At 35.5% G+C, this 24,704-nt stretch overlaps 1 protein-coding gene across 2 annotated transcripts in view; it reads right to left on the minus strand.

The window, feature by feature from the left end:
* LOC118711448 (probable ATP-dependent RNA helicase DDX60) overlaps window positions 1-24,704 on the minus strand; it is a 74,834-nt gene that overhangs the window by 31,513 nt on the left and 18,617 nt on the right. The window contains exons 9-21 of one of the 2 annotated variants that reach the window (XM_045576597.1): window positions 23,164-23,305; window positions 20,922-21,077; window positions 19,764-19,872; window positions 18,065-18,180; window positions 15,998-16,164; window positions 13,513-13,762; window positions 11,373-11,530; window positions 8,826-8,981; window positions 8,260-8,409; window positions 5,966-6,085; window positions 5,274-5,369; window positions 1,890-2,005; window positions 1,141-1,280 (exon numbers count right to left, since the gene is read on the minus strand). In XM_045576597.1, coding sequence (XP_045432553.1) covers window positions 1,141-1,280; window positions 1,890-2,005; window positions 5,274-5,369; window positions 5,966-6,085; window positions 8,260-8,409; window positions 8,826-8,981; window positions 11,373-11,530; window positions 13,513-13,762; window positions 15,998-16,164; window positions 18,065-18,180; window positions 19,764-19,872; window positions 20,922-21,077; window positions 23,164-23,305 — 1,876 coding nt within the window. Of the gene's footprint in view, window positions 1-1,140; window positions 1,281-1,889; window positions 2,006-5,273; window positions 5,370-5,965; window positions 6,086-8,259; window positions 8,410-8,825; window positions 8,982-11,372; window positions 11,537-13,512; window positions 13,763-15,997; window positions 16,165-18,064; window positions 18,181-19,763; window positions 19,873-20,921; window positions 21,078-23,163; window positions 23,306-24,704 lie in introns of both variants that reach the window. The other variant, XM_036424537.2, reaches the window with a different exon arrangement.

Genomic DNA, 24,704 nt, shown 5'->3' on the forward strand with positions numbered 1-24,704 from the left:
ATTTTACAATTATGAGCAGGCCTAGGAAGAGCTATGCATGAGTCCATTGCCAGGAGCACATTAGAAACAGTGCTGTGCATTGGGAAGAACCTTGAAAAAGGATTCAGTATATCTATACTGCGAATCTGTGCTTCACTTTCCTTCCTGGTCTTAGTCCTCAATTTTATTATACTAGAGGACCAGTGCACAAAACCTGTGCATGGGGCGGGGGGGACCCTCAGCCCAGCCTGCACCCTCTCCAATCTGGGACCCCTCAAGGGTTGTACGAATGCCCATTTAGGCCAGCTCCCAGTGGGCAGTCGGATATTCCTCTCACAATCCAGGACTGCTGGCTCCCAACTGCTCGCCTGCCTGCCTTCCTAATTGCCCCTAACTGCTTCTGCCTGCCACCTGATCACCCCCTAACCACTCCCATGCCAACCTGATTGATGTCTAACTGCTCCCCTGCCAGCCTGTTTGCTCCCAACTTCCCTTCTCTGGCGGCCTAGTCACTCCTAACTACCCTCCCCTGCATGCTTGATCACCCCCAACTGCCTTCCCTTGCAGGCCTAGTCTCTCCCTACTTCCTTCCCCTGCTGGCCTGATTGCCCACAACTGCCCTCCCTTGCAGGCCCGGCCCCCTCCCCACTGGCCTCCCCAGCTGACCATCTTGTGGTAGCTATCTGTGTCCACATGGGGGCAGGATCTTTGACAACATGGGGGCAGTTATCTTGTGTGTTGGAGTGATGATCAATCTGCATATTACTTTTTATTAGATAGGATCATGGTTTTCAGTTCCTGGTATTTATTTATGATTTTATAATTTATTTCTCTATATATTTTTATAAAGTATGCCTTGTGTAATGGGGCCTGGGATAAATAATAGATATATAGGCATACAATTAATTAGGAACATTGGGTATCACTATTACTATTATTATTGTTTTCTCTCTCTTTAAGAATATTACCAGGTCAAAGAAAGAATATGTGGAATCTAATGAACAAAATGCACTAATAAGCAAGCTAGAGACAGATTCATAGACAAAGAGAATATGTATATTTTGTTTTAATATACAGAGGAAATTAAATAAGAATCTTAGCTCTAGAAGATCAACACTGAAGTTCACATAGCTAATGCTAGATCTAATAAACTAGACTTACCCAGTCTAACTCTGTAGGATGGCTTTTCTATTCTTTTTCTTTGTTGTTTCTTTGGAACTTTCAAGACATTTTGTGATGAACTAGAATTTTCCATTTTGCTTTCAGCATGTTGCCAGTATCTTTTAATTAATGCCAACCATCTAGTTATGAAGAAAAAAATTGTTATCACAGAAAAAAAGCCCACATTATTTGTTTTCTGAGAAAAATCATTAAACATTAATTATAAGAGAATAAAAATCTTCTCTACATTTTATGCACACTCAAACTATATTTATACTCACATAGTTTAATTAGTTATTACTTTTATGCAGTCACCAAGAACTGACACTTTGAGGTTTCTTATTAAATTCATTTACCCAATTAAATGAATGCATCAATTTCTCCTATATGTGTTGACTCATTTTTAAAAACACGTTTGGTGTTTTGCATGGGAAGGTAGTGGGCATAGCCTAATGGAAGGATGGTTCTAAACTGCCATTTGTTATTCTCTGAGAATCCAAATATCACACTATAAATGGGAAAATTAAAGCACTCTCACACAACATTCTTGAAGAACCCATATGTAAGTTACATCTAGTCAAAGGATGAGTGCAAATGTCTTCTAGTTATATGTAACACAATTTGAAGAGAATAGATCTTACTTGAAGAGGGTTTTGTTTTTGTTTTAAAGAGTACTTCAAATAATCTCTAACTGAATTATTAATTATTTTCATTAATAGCAATTAAGCAAATACAAAACTCAGGTTTACTCAGTGAGATGTTCGGGATTACTGATAGTAGCAGAAAGTGCCAGAAAGGGACATCGAATCATAACAAGAAGATGCTCCCAAACTTCGGCTCCAATTTCTCCCCCAAGACAGTGAACCTGGCAATGTGATTAAATGGACTCAGTAAAAGGTTAGTTCCCAAGTCCCCCCCCCCCCCCGCCCCTCAAATACTAATAGATTATGCTACCAGAACTTGTTATTTCCATCTTTCTCCACTTTCAGTAATGTTCATTCACCCTTGACAAAGTTGATCAAAGAGTCCCAACATGACTTTGAGGAGAATTAAACTGGATTTGACAATAATATATTGAGAGACGAACTTGCTCTATTACGCATGCAAAGCCAGGACTGCTAGGGCCAAGCCCCTTGCAGGAATTTTGTGCATCGGGCTTCTAGTATTTATAGAATGAGAAAAAGAACCCAATTTCAAAAGTCTTGTTCTTGCCTAATTTCTGATTTTTACTGAAGCCTTTATTTATGAAGCATTTATCAACTATGAAGTACTTTGGAGAAGTAAAGAGAAGGGCTCACATTTTGTTATTTCCACTTTCATAGACATTTGAGTTGCTACTCTTAGCATGAGTGAAGGTTCTTTGTCTTATTTTTTAAGATCTTAATTTTTTCCCCCTAGTCCTCAAGAATATAACTCAGATGGTAATTCCTTGTTCATAAAGTTTGGTCATCTTCATTAGATATTGTCTAAGAGGATTTCCAAAGCACCCCCCCTACCCCCCCCACCCCCTCCCCTCCGAAAGTGTACGGTGTATGGGCCTTCTTCCCATTACACCACTTCCTCCACAACAGGGATACAGTCAGATTTCCACCTTTACTGACTCATTGGGTATTTCATTATGATTTTAATTTATTCAGTTTCTTTTCAAGAGTATATTAGACATTGAAAAATCTCATTTTGTGATTGCCTTTTCTCTTAATATTTTAAAGAAATCCTTCTATATTTTGAATGAGAGGTATTATTTGCCAGTTTATAAATTATAAATATCTCCCACTCAGTGGCTTGTAATTTCATTCTCTTAATTATATATTTCGATGAAAAAAAATTCTTGATTTTAATATAAATTGTTAAGTTGTTTTTCATAGTTTGTGCTTTTCAAGTGTGTGCTTAAGAGGTCTTTCTCTACTCCTAAGTAATAAAGATATTCTCTTCAAAGAACATAAAGTTTAATCAATTTGCCTTTTACATTTTTGTGTTTAAACTATTTGAAATTGATTTTGTGTATGAGGTGAGGAAGAAATCTATTTTTTCCTTCTTCCATATTGATTTCCATTTTTTCCCAATACTGTTACAAGTGCCACATTTTTCCTAAATAAAATGTCTATACCTGGTTCTATTTCTAATGCTGGTTGATTTGTCTATATCTTTATCCATGTTTCAAAAGATATCACTCCATTATCATAGGTCTACAATAAATCCCAATACCTGATAGAGCAAGTTAGATCTTTTTTAAATGAATTCTTTTGGCCCACATTAATCTTCTTTTTCAAATATATCTTGATTACTTTTCCCTTTTGCATTTCCATGTGAGTTTCACAATCAGGTAATCAGTTTCATCCCCACAAAACTCAAATGTGCACACACAGTCACACATACAAATATCACAAAAGGACGGGGGGGGGGGGGAATCTGAGTTTTTATTGCGATTGCAATGAATCTATAGAAAATTTTAGAGAACTAGTTGTCAGATTTCAAAATGATCTATTTGTGTCCAAAATGATCTATTGTGTAAAAAGTATCTATCATAATTATATTCATAGTCAGGGTAGTTATAATCATAACATTGAATTTTCCAATGATAAAACGGACTATTTCCCTAGGTTCCTCTATTAATTTTATTCTTTTTAAAGAATATCTTATTAAATATCACTCAGTAAAGTTTAACAATCTATATATTGATATATAAAAGCCTAAGTGGCTGTTACAACAGGTTAATTGAATGACTGGTTGACTAGTCACTATAAAGATGCACTGACCACTAGGGGGCAGATGCTCAACACAGGAACTGCCCCCCTGGTGGTCAGTATGCTCCCACAGCTAACCCCGCCATGGCCAGCATACCTCCTGTGGTCTCGATCAGACCAATCACCAGCCAGGCCAAGGGACTCCACCCATGCACAAATTTGTGCACTGGGCCTCTAGTATCCTTATAAAAGTCCTGTACATTCCAAAGTACTTTGTATATATTTTTAAAATATTTTTTATTGATTTTAGAGAGGAAGGAAGAGGGAGAGAGAGATAGAAACATCCATGATGAGAGAGAATCATGGATTGGCTGCCTCCTGCAAGTCCCCCACTGGGGAATGAGCCCACAACACAGGCATGCCCTTGACTGGAATTGAACCTGGGACCTTTCAGTTCGCAGGCCAACACTCTATCCACTGAGCCAAACCAGCTATGGCATTACTTTGTATGTTTAATGGTAGCAGAAATGATATTTAAAATGCTTGTTTATCTATTTTCTAAATATGTGTTGCTGATATGAAAATTAGTTATTAATTTGAATTTCAAAAGATGAAAGAAAAAAAAATGAAGATATACTTGACCTAAATATAACTATGTTAGAAATAGATAGGTTTTTTTTTAAAAGCATATTAAATTTTTTAAAATATACTTTTAATTAACCTATGGACCAAAAATTAAATTATAATGGTAATTAAAATATATTTTAAAGTGAATCTTAAAAATGTAATGTTTCATATGTTGCTAAAGCAATGCTTTAAGATTAATGTACAACCTTCAATACATTAATGTGTTAGAAACTAATAAATATATGTATTAGGAAAGAACTCAAATTTCATGTTCAAATTGCATGATCTTCCTAAACTTACAGACTCCTTTGTTTGTTTATTTCTGTCTGTTTACTTGTTTTATTTCGTATTTGTATTTTGTTTTTTTATTTCCTTTTTGTATCATTCATCAAATGAATCTAGCAAGCAACATGAGGCACTTTAACTTTTAAACCAGCGAGTGACATGACCCATTTTCGCCATTAATGCGACCAGTATAGTTAATAGGAAAGTACCTCCTAAAAGATAGTTGGTTTTGTGAGATAAAAGTTCTATGGCTAAAGAAGAAAATCCTATTGCTAATGTCATTGGTTTGTCCAGTGCTTTCTGGGATACTTTCCTTCTACTGTTACCACTCTTATTCTAGAAAATTTTCCATTTTCCCTTTTCAACTCCTTCCAGATCTATCTTTTAACACCCACCCAGTCAGTCTATTCCTTCCATAAACTGAATGTTTATTTTAATAACTTTCCATAGGACTGCCACGTTTACTAAAATACATAGGCTATATATTGTATGTACATACAAATATTTAGTGGAATAATAGTATCGAAGGTAGCATACCTCATCAAAGATGACGTATCTCATCCTTTTCACCCACTTTTGATTATGAGGTGATAGCAAGAGTATTTCCAAGCACTGAGGCACTGTCACCAATATCTGTTTGTTTATTTTTAAAAAAGAAAAACATTGACTTGATTTTTTAAAATCTCCAGCTTTAACTTCTTTTTATTGTTGACATTATTACAGATATCTCCCATTCCCTCTCTTTGCTCCCCTCCCCCCAAACCTCACCCTTCCCTTCTTTTTAAACATCAGTAAATATTTAGATGACACAGTATGTCCATATAAGCATTTCCATTCAAACAACCATCATATCTGTAGAAAAATGTGAGTAACACATGTATGTTGTGGCTGATATATTCAAAAAGTTAAGCTTATTTCATTAAGAAACAGTTTCCCACATAGTACATTGGGAATATAAAATCATCACAGTTTGAAACCATCACCATTGAAAGATTTGAAATTTCCTCACATTGAAATTTCAGAAAAGCATTTTATTTATTATAGAAAATATAATTATTTGAAAGTTAACCATATTATTAAGTAAAAATTATATAAACAATGTTAAAATATAAATATATTTCACAGGGTAATTGTGAATTTAATTTATCCTCAGATTAAAACCTTGTAGTGCCTACCAAAGTGCCTTAATATGCCTTATTATTTATAATGCATTCATGTCGGTGACATACCTGACAATTCAAGGTATCATGACGGTAATCTCTTGTAAACACTCCATACACCACTAGTCCTTTTGGCAGTGCTTTGGTAAATTGACCGCAGATAGTCCCTACCACTTGATTAACAAGAGCCTTAAATCATAAAAGACACAATGTGCTATTCAGTAATTATTGACAACACTAAAAAATTATTTAAAGTAAACAAGTATCTGGAACAACTTTACAAGCAAAAAGTACAGTAGCAATTTTATGTAACTCTTTTCTTTTCTTTTCTTTTCTTTCCTTTCCTTTTCTTTTCTTTTCTTTAATCCTCACCCAAGTCTATTTTTCCATTGATTTTTGGAGAGTCTGGTAGGAAGTAGGAGAGAGAGAGAGAAACATTGATGTGAGAGCAACACACGAGTTGGTTGCCTCTCGATTGGGGCCAAGAATGGAGCCTACAACTAAGGTACATGCCCTTGACCAGAATCTAACCTAGGACTCTTTAGTCTGAGGGAAGATGCTCTATCCACTGAGCCAAAGAGGCTATTGCTATATCTATATATCTATATATCTATATGTCTATATATCTATACTCTTTTTTTTATTGACTTCAAAGAAGGGGAAGGGAGAGAGAGAAATAGCAATGATGGGAGAGAACCATTGATTGGCTGCCTCCTGCACACTCCACACTGAGGATTGAGCCTGCAACCCAGACATGTGCCCTTGACTGGAATCGAACCTAGGACCCTTCAGTCTGTAGGCTAATGCTCTATCCACTGAGCAAAACCATCTAAGACTATAACTCTTTCTCAATAAAAGAATTACTTGCACAAATGCTTCCCACTGGTTCCATCTTAAAGTTTTCCTTAATGTATAATAAATCACAGTTCTTATTAATGTGATGGCAAAAAAAAAAAAAACAATAAGCAACAATCTATGCCACATAAATGGGATATATACTTGAACAGGTGAAATCAGATGATGAAATTTTATTTAAAATTCTAATTGTTTTTTTCAATAATCTGCACATTACTAAACTTCCCTGAACCTCAGTTTTCTCATCCATAAAGTGAAAGGACTGGGTCATAGGACAGAGATGATCCCTCCCAACACTGGCATTCTGAATTTCTCCTCTCACTTCATCTTCAAGCCCTGCAATGAAGTATTATCCTTGGGAAAAAGAGAGGAAGGAATATGCCAAATCCCTTCAAGATGAAGAGAAAAATTCTGACTCATCCAAGAGCCTCTAGATATCATTTTACACGGGTTGCTATAAAGAAAGAAGCCTATAGCTTTTGCAGTAATCAGGGGTTATTCTACAGAGCATGGAACCAAAACAAGAATGGCTGTTTTTCCCTCTCCCACTTTCTCTTATGAACGTGTATCTATCCTCTCTTCACCCTGGCACAGATATCAAGTGGTTTCTTTGAGAAAAATTCTCAAAAGTGTTAAATCCTTATTTTTAGTAAGTGCTGGACCTAAGGGGATTTAAGCAATAAAATGAATAAAAAATAAGGGCGAGTGATACCATTTATTGGTCATTGTTTACACCCAGACATTTTCAAGGATGACTTAGATACATCATCTCACTTAATGCTTAGAATAAAAGTACCACAGTCCATCAACCCCTTATCCACAAAGTATATGCTTCAAGACTCCCAATGAGTGCCTGGATCCAGGAAGTAGGAGCCAACCTTATATACAGTACTATGTTTTTTCCTATATATTATCCATGCCATTTCACTTGAAGAAAGCATTTTACAGCTTCTCCTTGGCATATCCAAATTGCCAGTGTCACTGCTTTTGCACTTAACACTTTGGGGCCATTATTAAGTAAAATAAGGTTACTTGAAAACAAGCACTCCGCTACCATGACAGTTAATTTGATAACCAGGAGGGCTGTTCAGTGATTAATGGACAGGAAGCACATACAGAACGGATACACTGGATGATTCATGTCCCAAGCAGGACAGAATGCAAGACTTTATTATACTACTCAGAACAGCACACAATTTCAAACTTATGAATTGATTGTTTTGGGAAATTTTCATTTGATATTTTTGGACCATGGTTGACCATAGACAAAAACAACCATGGAAAGCAAAACCATGGATATCAGGGGACTGATGTAAGCATCATTATCCTTCTTTTACAGGTAGAGAAATCGAGGTAAGAAACCAGCTCAAGACCCCACAGCCCACAGCACTCACATCCACGACTGCAGTGCTGGAGTCTGTATGCTCTCGGACCTCCCAGGAATAAGGGCACAAATTATAGTTGAGGAAAATGACAGTAAGATACAGAGTGTCATATGCCCACAATACCTTTGTTGGAGCAACATACACAATCACCCCATCATCACTTTCTCTCAGGATTTTCTCCATGCAGTAGTAAGAAGCATAGGTTTTTCCTGATGATGTCGGGGCAACAATTACAGCAGATTCATTGTTATCTACCACATCAAGAAGTTCCCTCTAGATTAAAAAAAAAACACATTTCATTTTGAAAATATATAGTTAGTGTCAAAATTTAATTTAAAAACAACTATATTTCAGGCAAATTGGTATTCACAGTTCCTTCTGAGACATAGTTGGGTACTCGATGGCATAGATGAAGAGAATAGAATGACAGCTGCCAGAGGGGAAAGGGAGGAGTGCTGGGTGAAAAAATGAAGGGATTAAGCAAAAAATAAATTAAAAATAAGCATCACAGACAATAGTATGGTGATTACCAAAGGGAAAATGGAGTGGGGAGGTAGAGAGAGTAAAGGGGGGTAAATGATGAGGGAAGGACACTTGACTTGGGGTGGTGAACCCATAATGTGATGTGAGCCAACTGTTTCCATCGAGTGTCCTCACTTTTCCATGCTGCAGATCTTTTCAGGAAATACCTGCCAGGTGTCGGGTATGAAATGATGCACCCTGGGATCTGGATCACTTCTTTCCTCTCGAAGTAAGTAATGGCCCATGTACGTTAACTGAAACCGTGCTGCTCCCATGCAAACTGAGTATTTAGAAATATCCTTCTCAGTACTGGATTCCTGTGCCTAAGTAAATAGGACATTTAGATTTTCTTGTTTACAATTTTTTTAATTGGGGCAAGAAAATTACCAATCATGTTGTAGTTTGCTTCAACAAGATTATTTTATGTTTTACAAGTGATCAGAATTAGCAGCGAAGAATACGATATAGATACTATATCTTTACTATAATTTTAGATACTATTTTATGTGCAGAACCATAGGGGATGTCCTAACGACAGCTTAGTGGGCCTAAGCCACAGTCTGATTGTGGCTGCTCAAAGCTCGCCCCCCTGGGTCCGTGGGTCCACTGGGGGCCTTGCTCCCCGGGCAGGAAGGCTCCCAGGGCAGGCAGTGCAGGGTGCCTGCCCGCCCCCCCTTCCCCCCCTTGCAGGAGAGGCCTCGGAGCTGGGTGGAGCAGAGGCTGGGGCTGCAGCAGCTCAGAGCCTGCCCCAGCCCTGGTGTGTGGTATCTGTCTCCTGGGGCTGGGGGCATGCTCTGAGCTGGTTGTGATGTCCTAGTCTAATTTTCATACTTCTCTCTTATTATATAGGATTATTATTATTATTATTATTATTATAAGAAAGAAAGAATTACTTTCCTAGAGCTTGTGAATTTATTTTGGAAAACTCTCCCTCCCCCTGTGCGTGCCTCCTCCCACCCCCCATTTCTCAGGTCTCTCAAAGGAGTAGGAAAACAGCTCTCCCTAGTGGGAAATATAACCTATACTCTTGCGATATGGGGTACAGATAGAACAACCAAAGAAAGAGATGTCCATTCTGTGGTTGGACCTAGGTTATTAACTCATTTTACATTCTGCATTGGAATATTTTGCTGAAGTGTAATGCATTTCTACATCACAAGGCTTTAAAAGCCTTTAGCTATGGTCCCTGCCTTGGTCAATCAAAAGGCAGGGCTTTGGCCATGCTGGATATGAAGTATGATAGAGGAGAACAAAAGCCACCTGGGAAAGCTCTCCAAAGAGGTCTACAGAATTGCTCAGGAATGGCTCCAAGGCATCCTAAGATTATGGGAACAAGATGCAGCCAGAAAGGATTTATGGGTCCTGTTCTCATTCTTCAGGACTGAGCACACTAGCAAAGGGATGGATCTCTGTGATGGGTCAGTATGGAGACTTGGGAAATTTACAGAGCATTCAAGGAAGAACTAGTTCAGAAGGAAATGCAGGGCTAACTCTACATCTTTCTGGCAGTCATCCTGAGTGGCTGTCCTCGCCCCCACCCCCTGCCATTCCTCTAGGAACTAAATGCATGTCCACTTGACCACAATCAAGCAATAACACAAGCGCAGCTGCCCCATTTCTAAATATACTATCTCATGGCTCTCAAGTCATTATTTGAGGGATATTTGGACTTAAAAAACATTTTCTCTTCAAACACATTCTTTTGAAGTAACAGCTGAAAACAAAGAAGAGGTTTCAAGGAGTCAATCTATGGAAGAACATCAAATAGAAATCATTGTAAGTAAAATTTTCCTAGAGGGAAAAGTTAAGTTTCCCCTGATCTAAGTGAATCTTTGCATTCTTTTTTTAACCTTTGTTTTGTTGTGAATGTAACATTTAATAATTGTATAAAATATATTTTCATATTAACCAAGTATTATTGAGATTATCTAAGGAAAGTAAACATCCTCATAAATCAAGACAAATATTCCTCATATCTCTGAAGTCCATACTCGAACAACCTTCTTTGGCAGTTGCATTGTTGTTTTTTAAAGTTATCACTTGGCTTTGATAAAAATAAATTTAAGTAAAATGGGGAGTCCCTATGCTTAATCCATTCAGGTAGCTAGAAGTATAACAGGATGGCTTGCAAACATTTTCTTCTCATAGCAGATTTGATGTCTTCTAAGAGCCTCCCTTACATGGCCATCTTTTTGCATATTACGAAAGAAGGAGCTAGCTTTCTGGGGTGTGTGTGTGGGGGGGGGGGGTGTGTGTTCATTAATACATTTCAGAAAAGTTGCCAGTTCAGTATATAAGACCTTCTGTCTGTGAACCTTTAAGAGTAAATTGCAAACATGATGCTCAGTTCTTCCTAGCCACCTTAATGTGGGGTCTCTTTTTAAGGGCACTAATACTGTTAGTGAAGGCCCCACCCTCATGACCTAATACCTTCCAAAGGCTTCAGTTTCAAATATTACCACTGTAAGAGTTTAAATTTTAATATATAAATTTGTGAAGGGGGACACAAACATTTAGACCATAGCACCCTTAGTACAAATAAAACATTTATTCTATGTAAAAACACATCCATAAAAATTATTAGATCTGTGTCTACACAGGATGATACATATCTAATCGTCAATTTAATCTAATAGATGTTAATTCTGAATACATTCCATAGAATATTTTACACACACATATGAATGTCGCGTAATATTTTCTATAGCACCTACCTGAGGATATAATGAGTGTGCCAAGTTGTCAAATCCAACATATTTTAAATATTTGGCTAATTTTTGTTTATCTGTATTTTGTAATAGTTCTGAATATTTTTGATGGATTATATGAATCCTTTTCATCAAGTTAATTACTATGTTCATATCTCTGGATTCTGTTTCAGTTTAAAAGAAAAATTGTCATACATAACATGTTATACAAGATATTGATAGTAAAACCCTAAAGCTGATTTAATTTTATTGCAGGATAAGAAAAGCATAATCATATGAATTACTGATAATAACTGAGGAATTCATAGTTACTAGTCAATTACATTACAGTTAAGAGTGTGGCCTCAAGTAAGAGTAGAACTGCCAGCTTTAGCAAATAAAATACAGGCAATATAGTTTGAGATATACATTCATGACATTTACTTACAGTAAAAAAAAAATTGTTATTTATTTGAAATTCATTTTTAACTTGCCAATACTTGATTTGGGAACTTGAAAAGTTCCATTTCTAAACTTTATTTTCTTCTTATATAAATTGGGGATACTAATATTAGGTCTCACCTCATATGGTTTATAAGGATTAAATAAATTAATTTACATAAAAATGATACAATAATGGCAACAGTTATTATTAACTATAAGAATTAATATGGAGAATGAGTAAATGGACTTTTTTAATTCTTTTTGTTGTTGTTAATTCTCACCCAAGAATATGTTTCCATTTATTTTTAGAGAGTGGAAGGGAGAAAGGGAAGAGAAGAGAGAAACATCAATGTGAGAGAAAGACACATAGACATGCAACCCACAAAGGCCAAGATCGAACCTGCATCCTTAGGTAGTTGACCTTGTCTAGGAATTGAACCCTCAACCCTTTGAGCAGTCCAATGCTTTAACCACTTAGCAATACTGGCCAGAGCAACATTTTTTTTTCTTTTAATATTTACTTTCCTGTGAACACAATTAAAAGATAAATATCTTTCTTTTTTTTCTCCAATAAAAAATATTAATTCTCTGGTTCTCATCCAAACACTGTTGTGCCCAAATTTACTAACTATTTAATTTGTGCATACCTCTTGGAGTAAGGATGCTATACTTAAGTTCTTGCTCTGTCACTGACATTTGGGCATGTAATTTGTTCTCGAGCTTCAATTTCTTACATGTAATATCAGGGTAATGGAACCACGTCAGAGAATTGTGAGACTTTACATACATATACAATTTGTCCCCCCAAAATATATATATATACATTTTAACAGCTAATAGCTCAATTTTTAAAATGCAATGCATTTTAATAAACACTGCCTTTGTAATTATTCAAAATGTGTATACATTTTTTGGACACCCTATATATGCTAGGTCCTCGAAAAATATTTTATTCAACATCATTTCATTGTAACGTTAATGAGGTGCCTTAGGAACTTAACTCCAGTTAATAGCAATTAGCCTGTAGTAAAATTAGTTTCACTATACACTGATCTTCTTAAAGTCACACAACCTACAGATGACTTTACATGAAAATGTACTGTATATAGCTTTGGTTGTGGTTATCAACACTATGTTGCAGTTAGTTCAGCATGTGGCTAAGTCCCTTAGGAGACTATCATTAAGCACCTTCAGCTGAAATCGGTTTGGCTCAGTGGATAGAGCATCAGTCTGCAGACTGAAAGGTCCCAGGTTCCATTCTGGTCAAGGGCATGTTCCTTGGTTGCGGGCACATTACCAGTGGGGGTTGTACAGGAGGCAGCTGATTGATGTTTTTCTCTCATTGGTGTTTCTAACTCTCTATCCCTCTCCCTTCCTCTCTGTAAAAAATCAATAAAATATAAATATATATTTTTAAAAAGCACCTTCAGAGAAGGTCCTATGTTCTTCTGGTCAGAAGCCCTAATAAGGTACTCAGCTCATGACTGACCTTGAAGAACTGTTTACTGAATTGAATTGCAAGTGAAATCTATTCACCAATACTCATCATAGCCATGTTATTAGTGAATCAAACAAAAGGAAATCGCATTACCCTGTAGACATCAAGGGTTTCCGAAATCATACAGACCAGAAAAATCAGTATGTGTGGCCAGTATCAATTCTTTTGCTCTGTTCTTACTGACCTTTCATTTCAAGGTATTTCTAAAATTTGTACCTTATGTACCTGGTTTTAAACAGCATTCCATCCATAATTTGAAACAGGCATCCAGTCCTACCATTTCTGCAGCAAATTTTACAGATTTAACAGGGCATGTTTGGAGAAAATCTTCTAGTTTTTTTATTCCAGAATTAGGGTTTTCTTTCATTTCCTTTTCAATATATACAGACAAGTTTTTCCATCTTTCTTCCTCTTTTTTCTCTAGTTTAGCAAGCTGTCTCTTTTGGTTTTCCTCAATAAATTTTTCTGCATTTGTCTTTAAAAAAAAGAAAGAAAAATTAACAATAATATAAATGTTTCCACGATAATACATTTGCTCCCTCCCACCCCCCACTACACAGCTTTTATTGCATCTTTGAAATGTCACAAAGAAGTCTGAGGAATCATTTGGCATCTTGCTGTTTCTACAGCTGGACAACTTAGATCGTATTCATTAGACTGCTGAACTCTTCCCTTTTTAGAAACATAGATACCATCCAACATTTTCTTTGGATAATCTTGTTTTTAACTATCTGGTTTGCTGAATCAAAGCAGCTAAATTTGACATAAGTTCAATGTCATTTTCTTCAAGAATTAAACTCCTCTTTCTGAGTGTGAGATACTCATCTGAACTTGGCAGATATACTTTTCACCCAAGAGATTTCCGATTTCAACAAGAGAACCATCCCATCCTCCCGAATAACAATCTCAATGAGGAAGTGAGTATACAAAGACCTTGTTCTGTGACAGAAGCCCAAACGTAACACCCTTGCTCATGTTCCGTAGTGACTACAGATAGTGCCAATAGCAGCCAGTTCCTCTCTATTCCCCACTACCTGGACAACCTGGAGCCTCTTCCTTTCTTTGCAAGGAGGCTGAGTTCTACATTGATGGGACTGACATCCCTTTGCAGGTGCCTGGGGCCTTTCATAACAACTGTGTGTCCCTTCACAGTGAGGTCCCCATTTTCCGGAATGTGGACAGTCTGATTGCTGAGAATGGTCTTCCTCTTCTCAGTAGATGTGGGAAAGAAAGAACGTCCTCCAATACGATGTTTTTTAAAAGAAGTATTTCTTACTTAAGCCACTAGTTCACTACTTAGCACACTGAAGTGGAGAATCACAGAGGACTTTAGGGATGCTGGATAATTCAATATAAACATCTATATTTATATAGGCATGATAATTCAACATTCTTTCTTTCTATCCTCAACTGTCACTTTCTTTCTTTTCTTGCTTTTTATTGCTATTTTTAAAAAATATATATTTTATTGATTTCAGAGAGAAAGGGAGAGGGAGGCGGAGATAGAAACATCATTGACAGCTAGCAGAGGGGAAAGAAGTGATGGGGACTGAATGAAAGAAGGTGAATAGATTAATCCGAGAACATATATGCATAATCCACAGATACAGATAACAATATGGTGATGGCTGGAGGAGAGAGGATGTGATGGGTGAAGATGGGAAAAGTGGGGGAAAAGGTAACATCTGTAATAGTATCAGCCATAATAATAGAGAAAAAAAGTGTGTGTGTGCGTGTGGTTTTTTTTTTTTTAATTAACCGTGAAAGTGTGGCACAATTTTCTTGATTTTTTTATACTTTTTTAGATAATCTAAATTTATCTAATGTATTTGACCTTTATAATCTTTTTTAAAAAGCTGTTTAAATTTTCAAAACAATGCGCTATTATGAAAGCACATTTAATGACACAGAAAAAAAATATCATTTTATATTGATAGTGGGGAAATAAAAGTATATAGGAAGACTTTTTTGTAAAAAAAAAAAAAAGCACATAATGAATAAAAATAAAATTTTGTAGGTTAATATGTTAATAGTGTTTATTTGTAGGGTGTAAGTATAGACTTTTCTTTTCTCCCCTATTTTCTTACCTGTTTTTCTACATTTCAAAATAAATCATTAAACAAAAAAATAGCATGCCATACTATAGATTATACAGCCACAAAAATGTGTTTTAAAAAATTTTAATAACAGGAAGGGAAAATAAATACAAAGAAATGCACTAAAATGTTAAAGTCCTATTAGGATTTTGTTTTCTTCATTACACTTTCAAAAATATACATTTCTGTATTGATTTCATAGAGGAAGGGAGAGAGAGAGAAAGATAGAAACATCAATGATGAGAGAGAATCATTGATCGGCTGCCTCCTGCACACCCTCTACTAGAAATCGAGCCCACAACCTTGGCCTATGCTGGCCAGGAATTGAGCCATGAACTTCTGGTTCATAGGTTGACACTCAACAATTGAGCTACACAGGTCAGGCATCATTTTACTTTTTTTCTTCATTTTACGAGTGTTTTAAGTGTCTTTTGTAATTGATGTTAGTATTTAGAGTATACTTGATTTGACAGTTATTATTTATTTTTAGGAAATGTGTTTTTTTACTTCTCTGATAACACATGTGCACAATGCTGAATATTATTAATGAAGATCCCATGTGGAATGAGTTGAGCTGTAGGATCCTGACAAGACCTAAAATACCAAGAATGTACCTGGTGTGTTTTTTTCTTTTGTACTGAAGAACTTTCTGGAGGTGGCAGAGAACTTCCTCTCGTAATCCTTACTGATTTGTTACTTCCTACCAAAGATTTTCCAAAGACATGATAAAAATGATGTAATTTCTGCATGTCCCTTCTTTCTTTTTTGCCTTTGGATTTAGCTGTAGGAAATAAATACATCATTAAATATGCTGACAATGTTCTTTATAGACAAGAATTTCATTTAGAAAGCATTTGTGAAAAAGGCTTTGACAAACACTTGCAAACACCTAAAACTTGCACTAATTATAGACATATTAGAGATTGAGATAGAGAAACTCTAATTATTTGAGCCATGTTTAAATAACATGGTAAAATCTAAATCAGTGTCTTGTCATTATATTTTCACTTTAATACAACTTACTAGGCATTATTGGTACACCCCATAGAATAAGTCAATGGTGAGCTTACACTTTCCTTTTCTTCTAGACATCAGAACTGCAAACGAAACTTTAACTCTTTGGCATTTTTGATGGCTCTGGACAGTGTCAAGAATAAAGGACACACTTGGAAAGAGCTTCTAATTTAGAAACAGGATCTCTGAAAACCCCCAAATTAGGTCAGAAACATTTGCCTAAAACAGCTAATCAAATTCCAGGTAATGTGCAGCTATACTGCACACAACTAAAAAGAATGTATATTTCTCCATGCTGCTGCTGGAGTAAATATAATCCAATCACGTTGCTCATGTGGTTTGAACATCTTCGTGGCTTCCTGTTGCTCTTCTATTGTTCAGAATCCTCACTAAAACCTGCATGATTCAGACCCATCTCACATCACTCTCTGTGCTACAGGCCTCTGGCCACTTTCTTATTGGCCTCCACCACTACCACACCTGCATAACTATCTTCATCTTTCAGATTTGGTTTGAAAATTCCTCAACCCCTCAAGCCTATCCTTGGTATACCCTTTGCATGTGATTGTAGTAGTCATCATAATATATATATATATATATATATATATATATATATATATATATATATATATATATATATATATTATGGCTAATTTGCCAAGTGTCCCCTTGGGAGCTTGACCAGAAGACTGGGAATTCAATCACTCACTATAATGTGTGCTGACTACAAGGGAGTGGCAAGGAATGAAGGAAGGCCATGGGCCAACAGCTGGAAGGCCCTGGCTAGCCTAGGGACCCTACCCATGCATGAATTTTGTGCACCAGGCCTCTAGTTTTAAATAAGTATCTCTGCAGTGGTTTGCTTAACATCTATTCTGCTAAACTGTGAGCACTATAAGAGCAGGAATATAACTTTCATGTTCCTGCTAGATTCCCAGAGCCCAGCCCAAAGTTAGACACATAGTAACTCTCAATTCATGGGATAAATACTGAATGAGTATGTCCGATTGCTGCAATATCAACCCAGCTGCCACTTCTCACTCTATAGGGAATCCTAATGGTGTGCAACTGATTTTTTTAATTTTTCCTAAAGTGATTTTCCTGTACCAGTTTTCCTTCCAGTAAGATAACAAGACTAGAGAACTATAGTGGCCTATAATATTTAATTGCCAAATTGATTACTAAATCATTTGAATATTTGTTACTTATTTCATTTAATTAATAATTATTAAATAGTATTTTGAAGCAAATAATATAATTAGTAATTTGGACAAACAATGAGAATATAATTTGATTAGGGAAGGTATTAGGTCTCATGAGACAATAAACAAGAAAATTTAATCGAGAAGAACAAAGAACTAAAGCTACATTAATAATAACATATGAAGTAATTTGTTGTAGGAACCTAAGAAAAAACTTTAAAATATTCCCCATCTCAACAAAACTCTCCCACCCCAACTACACTGATTGGAATCTCATTTTCATACTATAGAAACTAGTTCTTCCTGGTTCTGTTATAAAAGATGTTGGAAATTTGTATGCTGGCCTGAGAGAGAGAAGACTATAAATTAGATTTCACTAATCCCAGATGACTCATTTTTTCTTATACGTGAGATATAATTTAATTGATAAAAATGTTGAAAATGTAGACGATTAGTTATACTTACCATCACTATTGCACTTTGTCCTTTCAAAATCATCACTGAGAGGTCTAGAAGAATGCCAGTGCATGAGTTCATCAAATTCTTTCTTCTTAGAAAGAGCTGTAACAGCTGGGTCATCACTAGGAATACAATAAAAAGACATACATTATAATACACATATATTTTTTTTCAGTTTCTATTATAAGCCATGAGCTTACTTAATGGGTCTCTCCCTTAATTTTATAAACTATAAATGAACAAAGTATGTTTTTAAAACAATGTATATCATGAATAAACAGTCAAGAAGTGGACAGGGATAGCTGTAGCATTGTCATCTCTATAACAATAAAAAGTGTATATCAAGAATTTATTTGTATGTGGGATTGAATTAGGTACCAAATAACAAAAAAGTGGATATAGCATTACCTATAAGATATAAAATTTCTGAAGTTGAGAGTCACTTCTGGATTATTTTAGCTTGTTTGGGTGTATGTGCATGTACTTGTAAAATATTTCAAGCACAGAGGGGGAAAAAAGAGAGAGAGAATAACACCTGTCAGAATGGCCAACATCAACAAATCAACAAACAAGTGTTGGCGAGGTTGTGGAGAAAAAGGAACCCTCGTGCACTGCTGGTGGGAATGCAGACTGGTGCAACCACTGTGGAGAACAGTATGGAGCTTCCTCAAAAAACTGAAAATGGAATTCCCATTTGACCCAGTAATCCCACTCCTAGGAATATATCCCAAGAAGCTAGAAACATCAATCAGAAAAAATATATGCACCCCTATGTTCATAGCAGCACAATTTACAATAGCTAGGATTTGGAAACAGCCTAGGTGCCCATCAGCAGATGATTGGATCCAAAAACTATGGTACATTTACACAATGGAATATTATGGAGCCATAAAAAAGAAAAAAATTATCATCGTTTGCAGCAACCTGGATGGAATTGGAGAACATCATGCTGAGTGAAACAAGCCAGTCAATGAAAGAGAGACACCACATGACCTCACTTATTTATGGATGATAAAGAACATTATAAACTGAAGAACCAAAAGATAGATATAGAGACAGTAAAACAACAAGCAGACTGTCAAATTACAGCAGGGAGGTTGGGGAGATCTGGGGGAGATAAGAGATCAACCGAAGGACTTGTATACATGCATATAAGTACAACCAATGGACACAAAACTCTGGGGAGGGAGGGTATGTACAGGAGTGGGGGGCATTGGTATATGTACAAAAATAATAATTTAATAAAAAATATATTATAAAGAGAGAGAGAGAGAGAGAGAGAGAGAGAGAGAGAGAGAGAGAGAGAATAAGTGACACACATGAACCAAGATATTCACTGAGTTCCTGTTTTGTGCCAGATACTCTTCTAGATGCTAAGATGTTAATGAGCAAAAAACCTAGAAATATAAATTGAGGACTTGCTATCAGGAACTGGATATTTAAAGAGACAATTGAATACCCTCTTTGCTTGAATTAAAGTAAAACTCACTAAAATTATAATGAAAATGTATCTCCCAATATGAAATTTAATTTACATATGTACAATATATGCAACAATAAATCCAGTTAATTCACTATATCAGATATAGTGGTCAATAGGTAGATGATTGATAGATAGATAGGTAGATAGATAGATAGATAGATAGATAGATAGACAGATAGATAGGTATTACAAACAGGCAAAATTTTTCTATAAATATTGTACCTGCTTAGAAAAGGTAGTTCTGACAAAATATCTCCAGCATAAACTTCTATAATCTCAGCTTTCAGAGGAATGAGTCCTAATTTATGAATTCCTTGATTTGATCCTGGTACTATTTAGAAAAACAATTAATATTTGAACAAAAAATTCTAAGAATTTAACAATGTGATGCAAATGTTTGTGAAACAGCGAAATTAAACATTTTCATCATTTTCTTCAAAATAAATAATACTTCAATGGAATTGTTGCAAATCAAATTGTTTAGATCAACTTTGTATTACTCCATTTAATTCACAAATGTAAATGTATACTGAGTGAATTTTATTTCAAGTAAAGTTGATGGCATTTGAGAAACAGTGAAGAAATCACTATACAATCTAGAAAAGACAAGTAATTATTCTGAACCACATTAAGAAATATGCCTATTTTTTTATAGTCCAAAAGAAATAAAGTTTTATAAAAATATTTCAGATTTAATAATCAGTACTAATAAAATGAAATACAATAGCAATAAAGTAATTTGTTTCTTTCATTAGTTGAAACTTTAAAAAATACTTTTGTATATTTCATTTAGTCAAAATAAAATTTTTCCACATAAAGAGGCTGGTCTTAACCTGTCAATCATAACCCCGACAGGTCTATTTCCATACAAGATGGTTTCTTCACATGACCCTTAACAAACTTATACTTTTTGTAGAAAATACAATAAAGATACTATTGGGAAGCCTTTTATGTCTGACTGTGGAAATAGACAGATTTGCGTTCTAACCCTCTACCATAAATTGACTATGTGGTTAAAGATACTTTCACGAGATCTTATCTGTAAAATGAGATTGACCGTATCATGAATAGGGCTGTTTTAAAAACCAAATTTAAAAATTCATGTGAACCACTGAGCACTTCTCGCAGCATGAGTATTTAGTAAAAGTCTGCTCTTTCTCATGACCTCACAATAAACAAACAAACAAATAAATAAGCAAGCGAATAAATAAAAAGAGCAATGGGGAAGCCAAGTAGGTGTGCAGGTATGGAAGCTCATCAGCAGGACTAAGCCTGCAAAAAGACAAAACATTAAAAGGTCAGGTTTATTTTCCAAACATGGATTGTACTGCTCATCTTTTTCTGTCCTGAATGAGATCAACTTTTAAAACTTGTCAGCACCTCTAGGTGATGTTTCTTTCTGTGTAAGAAATGGTCTGGATGTTGTCCTCACGGGCATAGATTCTCCAAAATCATCATCCTCTGATAATGTTAAGACTGTGTTCCACAATTCCTCGTATCCCTGTTTCAGAGTGTTACCCAATTCCAAATTGAGCCCTAGGTAGAAGAAAAAATATGTTCAAATTAACAATTAAAATCTGAGTGATAGTCACCATATTTTATGTTTTATGAGTATGTGAGTTATAAGTGTATGTCTGGGAGTATCTCATAGCAGAGGCTTAGAACAAAACAGAAGAGGCTCCAGCATAATTTTTCATGTTGTTACTGTTATAAGAAAGTAAAATATCTTTGAACCTCTGTACTTGTGTGACTTTTTTCTAGAACCAGAGTCACAGAAGCATCAAAGAGTCTGTCCAACCTGTGAGGGAAGGCAGGGGTGAGGGGGTAAGAGATCAACCAAAGGAAATGTATGCATGCATATGAGCATGACCAATGGATACAGATGGGGTGGGTGCAGGCATGTGCTGGGAGGATAAGCAGCTGTGGAGAGGCCAACGGGGGAAAAGGAGACTTATGTAATGCTTTAAACTAGGGGTGTCGAACTCAATCAGAGAAGGGGCCAAAATCTAAAATCCAGCCTAAATCGCTGGCCAAATGGTTTACTGAACAGTCATAAACTGCCATTGTGATGGAAACGCAGCGGAGTGCAGTGATGACAGAGCAGTGCAGGCCACATTGCAAGGCCTGGCGGGACGGATTTGGCCCGCTGGCCTTGTGTTTGACACATGTGCTTTAAACAATAAAGAATTTAAATTAAAAAATAAAGCTGGTAAGCAGAGGAATAGACTAGGAATTCAGATTCCCTCACCCATCATGTGTTATACAACCACTACAGAAGCCTTTCCCAGTCTTTCCTGACCTTAAGGATTATTCAGGGTGCTTACTAAAAATAAAATTTTCCAAAACACTGTTCTAGAAGACTATGATTCAATTAATCTGGGATGACATCCAGAAGTTTGCATTCTTTAAGAAGCATCCTAGGTGATTCTTACACTGAGGCAAGTTTAGGAATCACTACTTCTGACTATTTTAAAAACAAAACTACTTGCTGTAATACAGACTATTTGTTGCTGAATGTAAAAAAAAAAATGACTGTTTTAGTTTAAAGTGAAACAGATCTCCTACTGTTCCACATATATGTGAAAAAATAAAAATCTTCAATGTTTGGAGGTGGGGGGGACCTCTCCTTCCCTCACTCCCTCCGTCACCACCCTGTCTCTCAAAAAAGCACTAGAGTTATTCTCATTTTATATACTTATAAAATAAGAATATATATATATATATATATATATATATATATATATATATATATATATATATATATATACTGTTACTGGTGTTGGTGTATTTTTCTATCACTCTTAACAAAGCCAGCCCATGGCTCCAACATGATGGGGGAAGGAGTCAGGAATCAATATCAGGTGTTCTGTAGGTCATGCTGGAGGTAATGAGGCAGGGCTTCTGAACTGTGCATCTCCATTTCTTCACATAATATCCCAACTGACACAACTTGTCCAAAACAATCAGCAGCAAAGCTATGGTGTCATGGTATAACATATACAAATTATCCAATATATGAAAGGTATACAGTAAGTGGTAACATTATTGTAGTGCTCTAAGAGTAACTCCCATTAGCTGATATTGTCTCATACATATCACAAAGTCCACAATGGAGCCATTTACCTCATGTGAAAATAAAAACTTTCAATAGAAAATATTTGCAAAGAAAGCTTCCTATCGCCGGGACCGGTTTGGCTCAACGGATAGAGCATCGGCTTGGGGACTGAAGGGTCCCGGGTTCAATTCCGGTCAAGGGCATGTACCTTGGTTGCGGGCATATCCCCAGTAGGGGGTGTGCAAGAGGCAGCTGATCGATGACTCTCTCTCATCGATGATTCTAACTCTCTATCTCTCTCCCTTCCTCTCTGTATAAAATCAATAAAATATATTTAAAAAAAGAAAAATAAGAAAGCTTCCTATCCAATTGTAGTTAATCAATGAATAGCCCATCACTATTGCTTGTTAGATATAATTCTCACCCACCCACTAATAAATAAAAGACTTAACTACACAATCGTTTAAAACATATTTCTACAGGAGACATCTGTAATACTATCAACAATAGAAAATATACATAAAAAAGAATTATCCTATAGTACAAAAATTTAAAAATAAAACATACCTCTATTATGTTCAATTTCATAATAATAAGCAATATTTTTCCACAAACTATTATCAGTTAAGTCAGGTAGGCCAGTGAAATTCACATTCCAGTTATTCCTAGCTTTTAATTGTTTTAAGATGAAAAATTGACATCTATATAGCTGGGGGGGGGGGGAAAGAAGAGAAAGAGGCATGATTTAATTATATAAAATCTTCCCAGAATGTTCATAACTTCCTTAAACTTCCTCAACATGATCTATGCCTTACCCCAAGAAAAAGGAACTAGACTACATATGAAAACAGTGTGACTGTCCTGGCATTGACAAAATCTATGACTATATACAAATGACTTACTTTATTTATGCTTCATTTTTTATAAGTGTAAGATAGCATGGCTAATCTATACCTTCCAACATACTTTGCAGCTCTGAAATGAAATACTTTGAATTTGTCACAATAAATATGCCCTCATTGACTCAAAATAATAGTCATTATAGAACAGTAATGAGTACTTCATTATTATTTCTATAGTTTAAATTAAAAGTTGCTTATGGCATCATTTAGAGAGTTAGGGCCTAAATAAAATACAATGACATATCAGATGGAATTTCTTAAATATATAATGAAAATCTCACCTTCAAGCATAATACCATTGTGCTGACAATGACTAGGTAATACAATCAACAATGCAGTTTTACCGCCATACAACTGTACTTTAATTTATTGTGTTATATAGGTTTCTCAATATCTCACAAAGGGCCTATTTTAGCTTTCTGTACCTTATCATTCCTTTATCTCAAACTATACTAAAGCTAATGATAATCATTTTACTTAGCAGGCTTAAGTATAATAAAATAGATTATATAATATTTTCTCTGGTTAAAGTTTTCTCCAAAATGCAACTATTTTCTTGAGCTAAAGTGTTTATCCAAAATAAGACTGCAAATCACTATACCAGTGATTTTCAACCAGTGTGCTACCAGAATTTTTAAAACATGCAATATTTGACTATTTAGTCAGGGCACTGATCTCTTTCCCTTAGGTTGTCAAGTTAAAAAATAACAATAGCCATCTGGTGCAAATGATTCAAAATTATTCCTATTTTTTGTCAGATCATCAAAAAATAAAATTGTTTTTGGTATGCCACAGAATTTTACTAATCAGTTTATGCGCCCCATGAGATGAATAAGGTTGAAAATCACTGCACTATACAACAAATATCAAACTCAGAAGCACCAGGCTAAATTTGGAAACAAAGGTTCAAAATAACTGACAAATGACTTTTAAATTCATTCTTCTCTGTTTTAATTAATAATAGGATGCAAACATGCAATTGATCTCAATTTTTTATTTTTACTTATATATATTAATAATAGATATGGTTATTTCTTCAAAGAAATTGTATAAGTATTTGGAATTCTTCAAAGTATAGAGCATTTTATATGGATTTACAGTACTTATTCTCATTGAGTACTTTTATATATGACAAGGCTATTTTTTTTAGAAACAAGCATTGTTTGCTGCCAATAATTTTTAGATGTGTGCAGAAATAAAAGCAAT

Source organism: Pipistrellus kuhlii, unplaced genomic scaffold, assembly GCF_014108245.1.
Source record: "Pipistrellus kuhlii isolate mPipKuh1 unplaced genomic scaffold, mPipKuh1.p scaffold_m20_p_8, whole genome shotgun sequence".
NCBI classification, from domain to species: Eukaryota; Metazoa; Chordata; class Mammalia; order Chiroptera; family Vespertilionidae; genus Pipistrellus; species Pipistrellus kuhlii.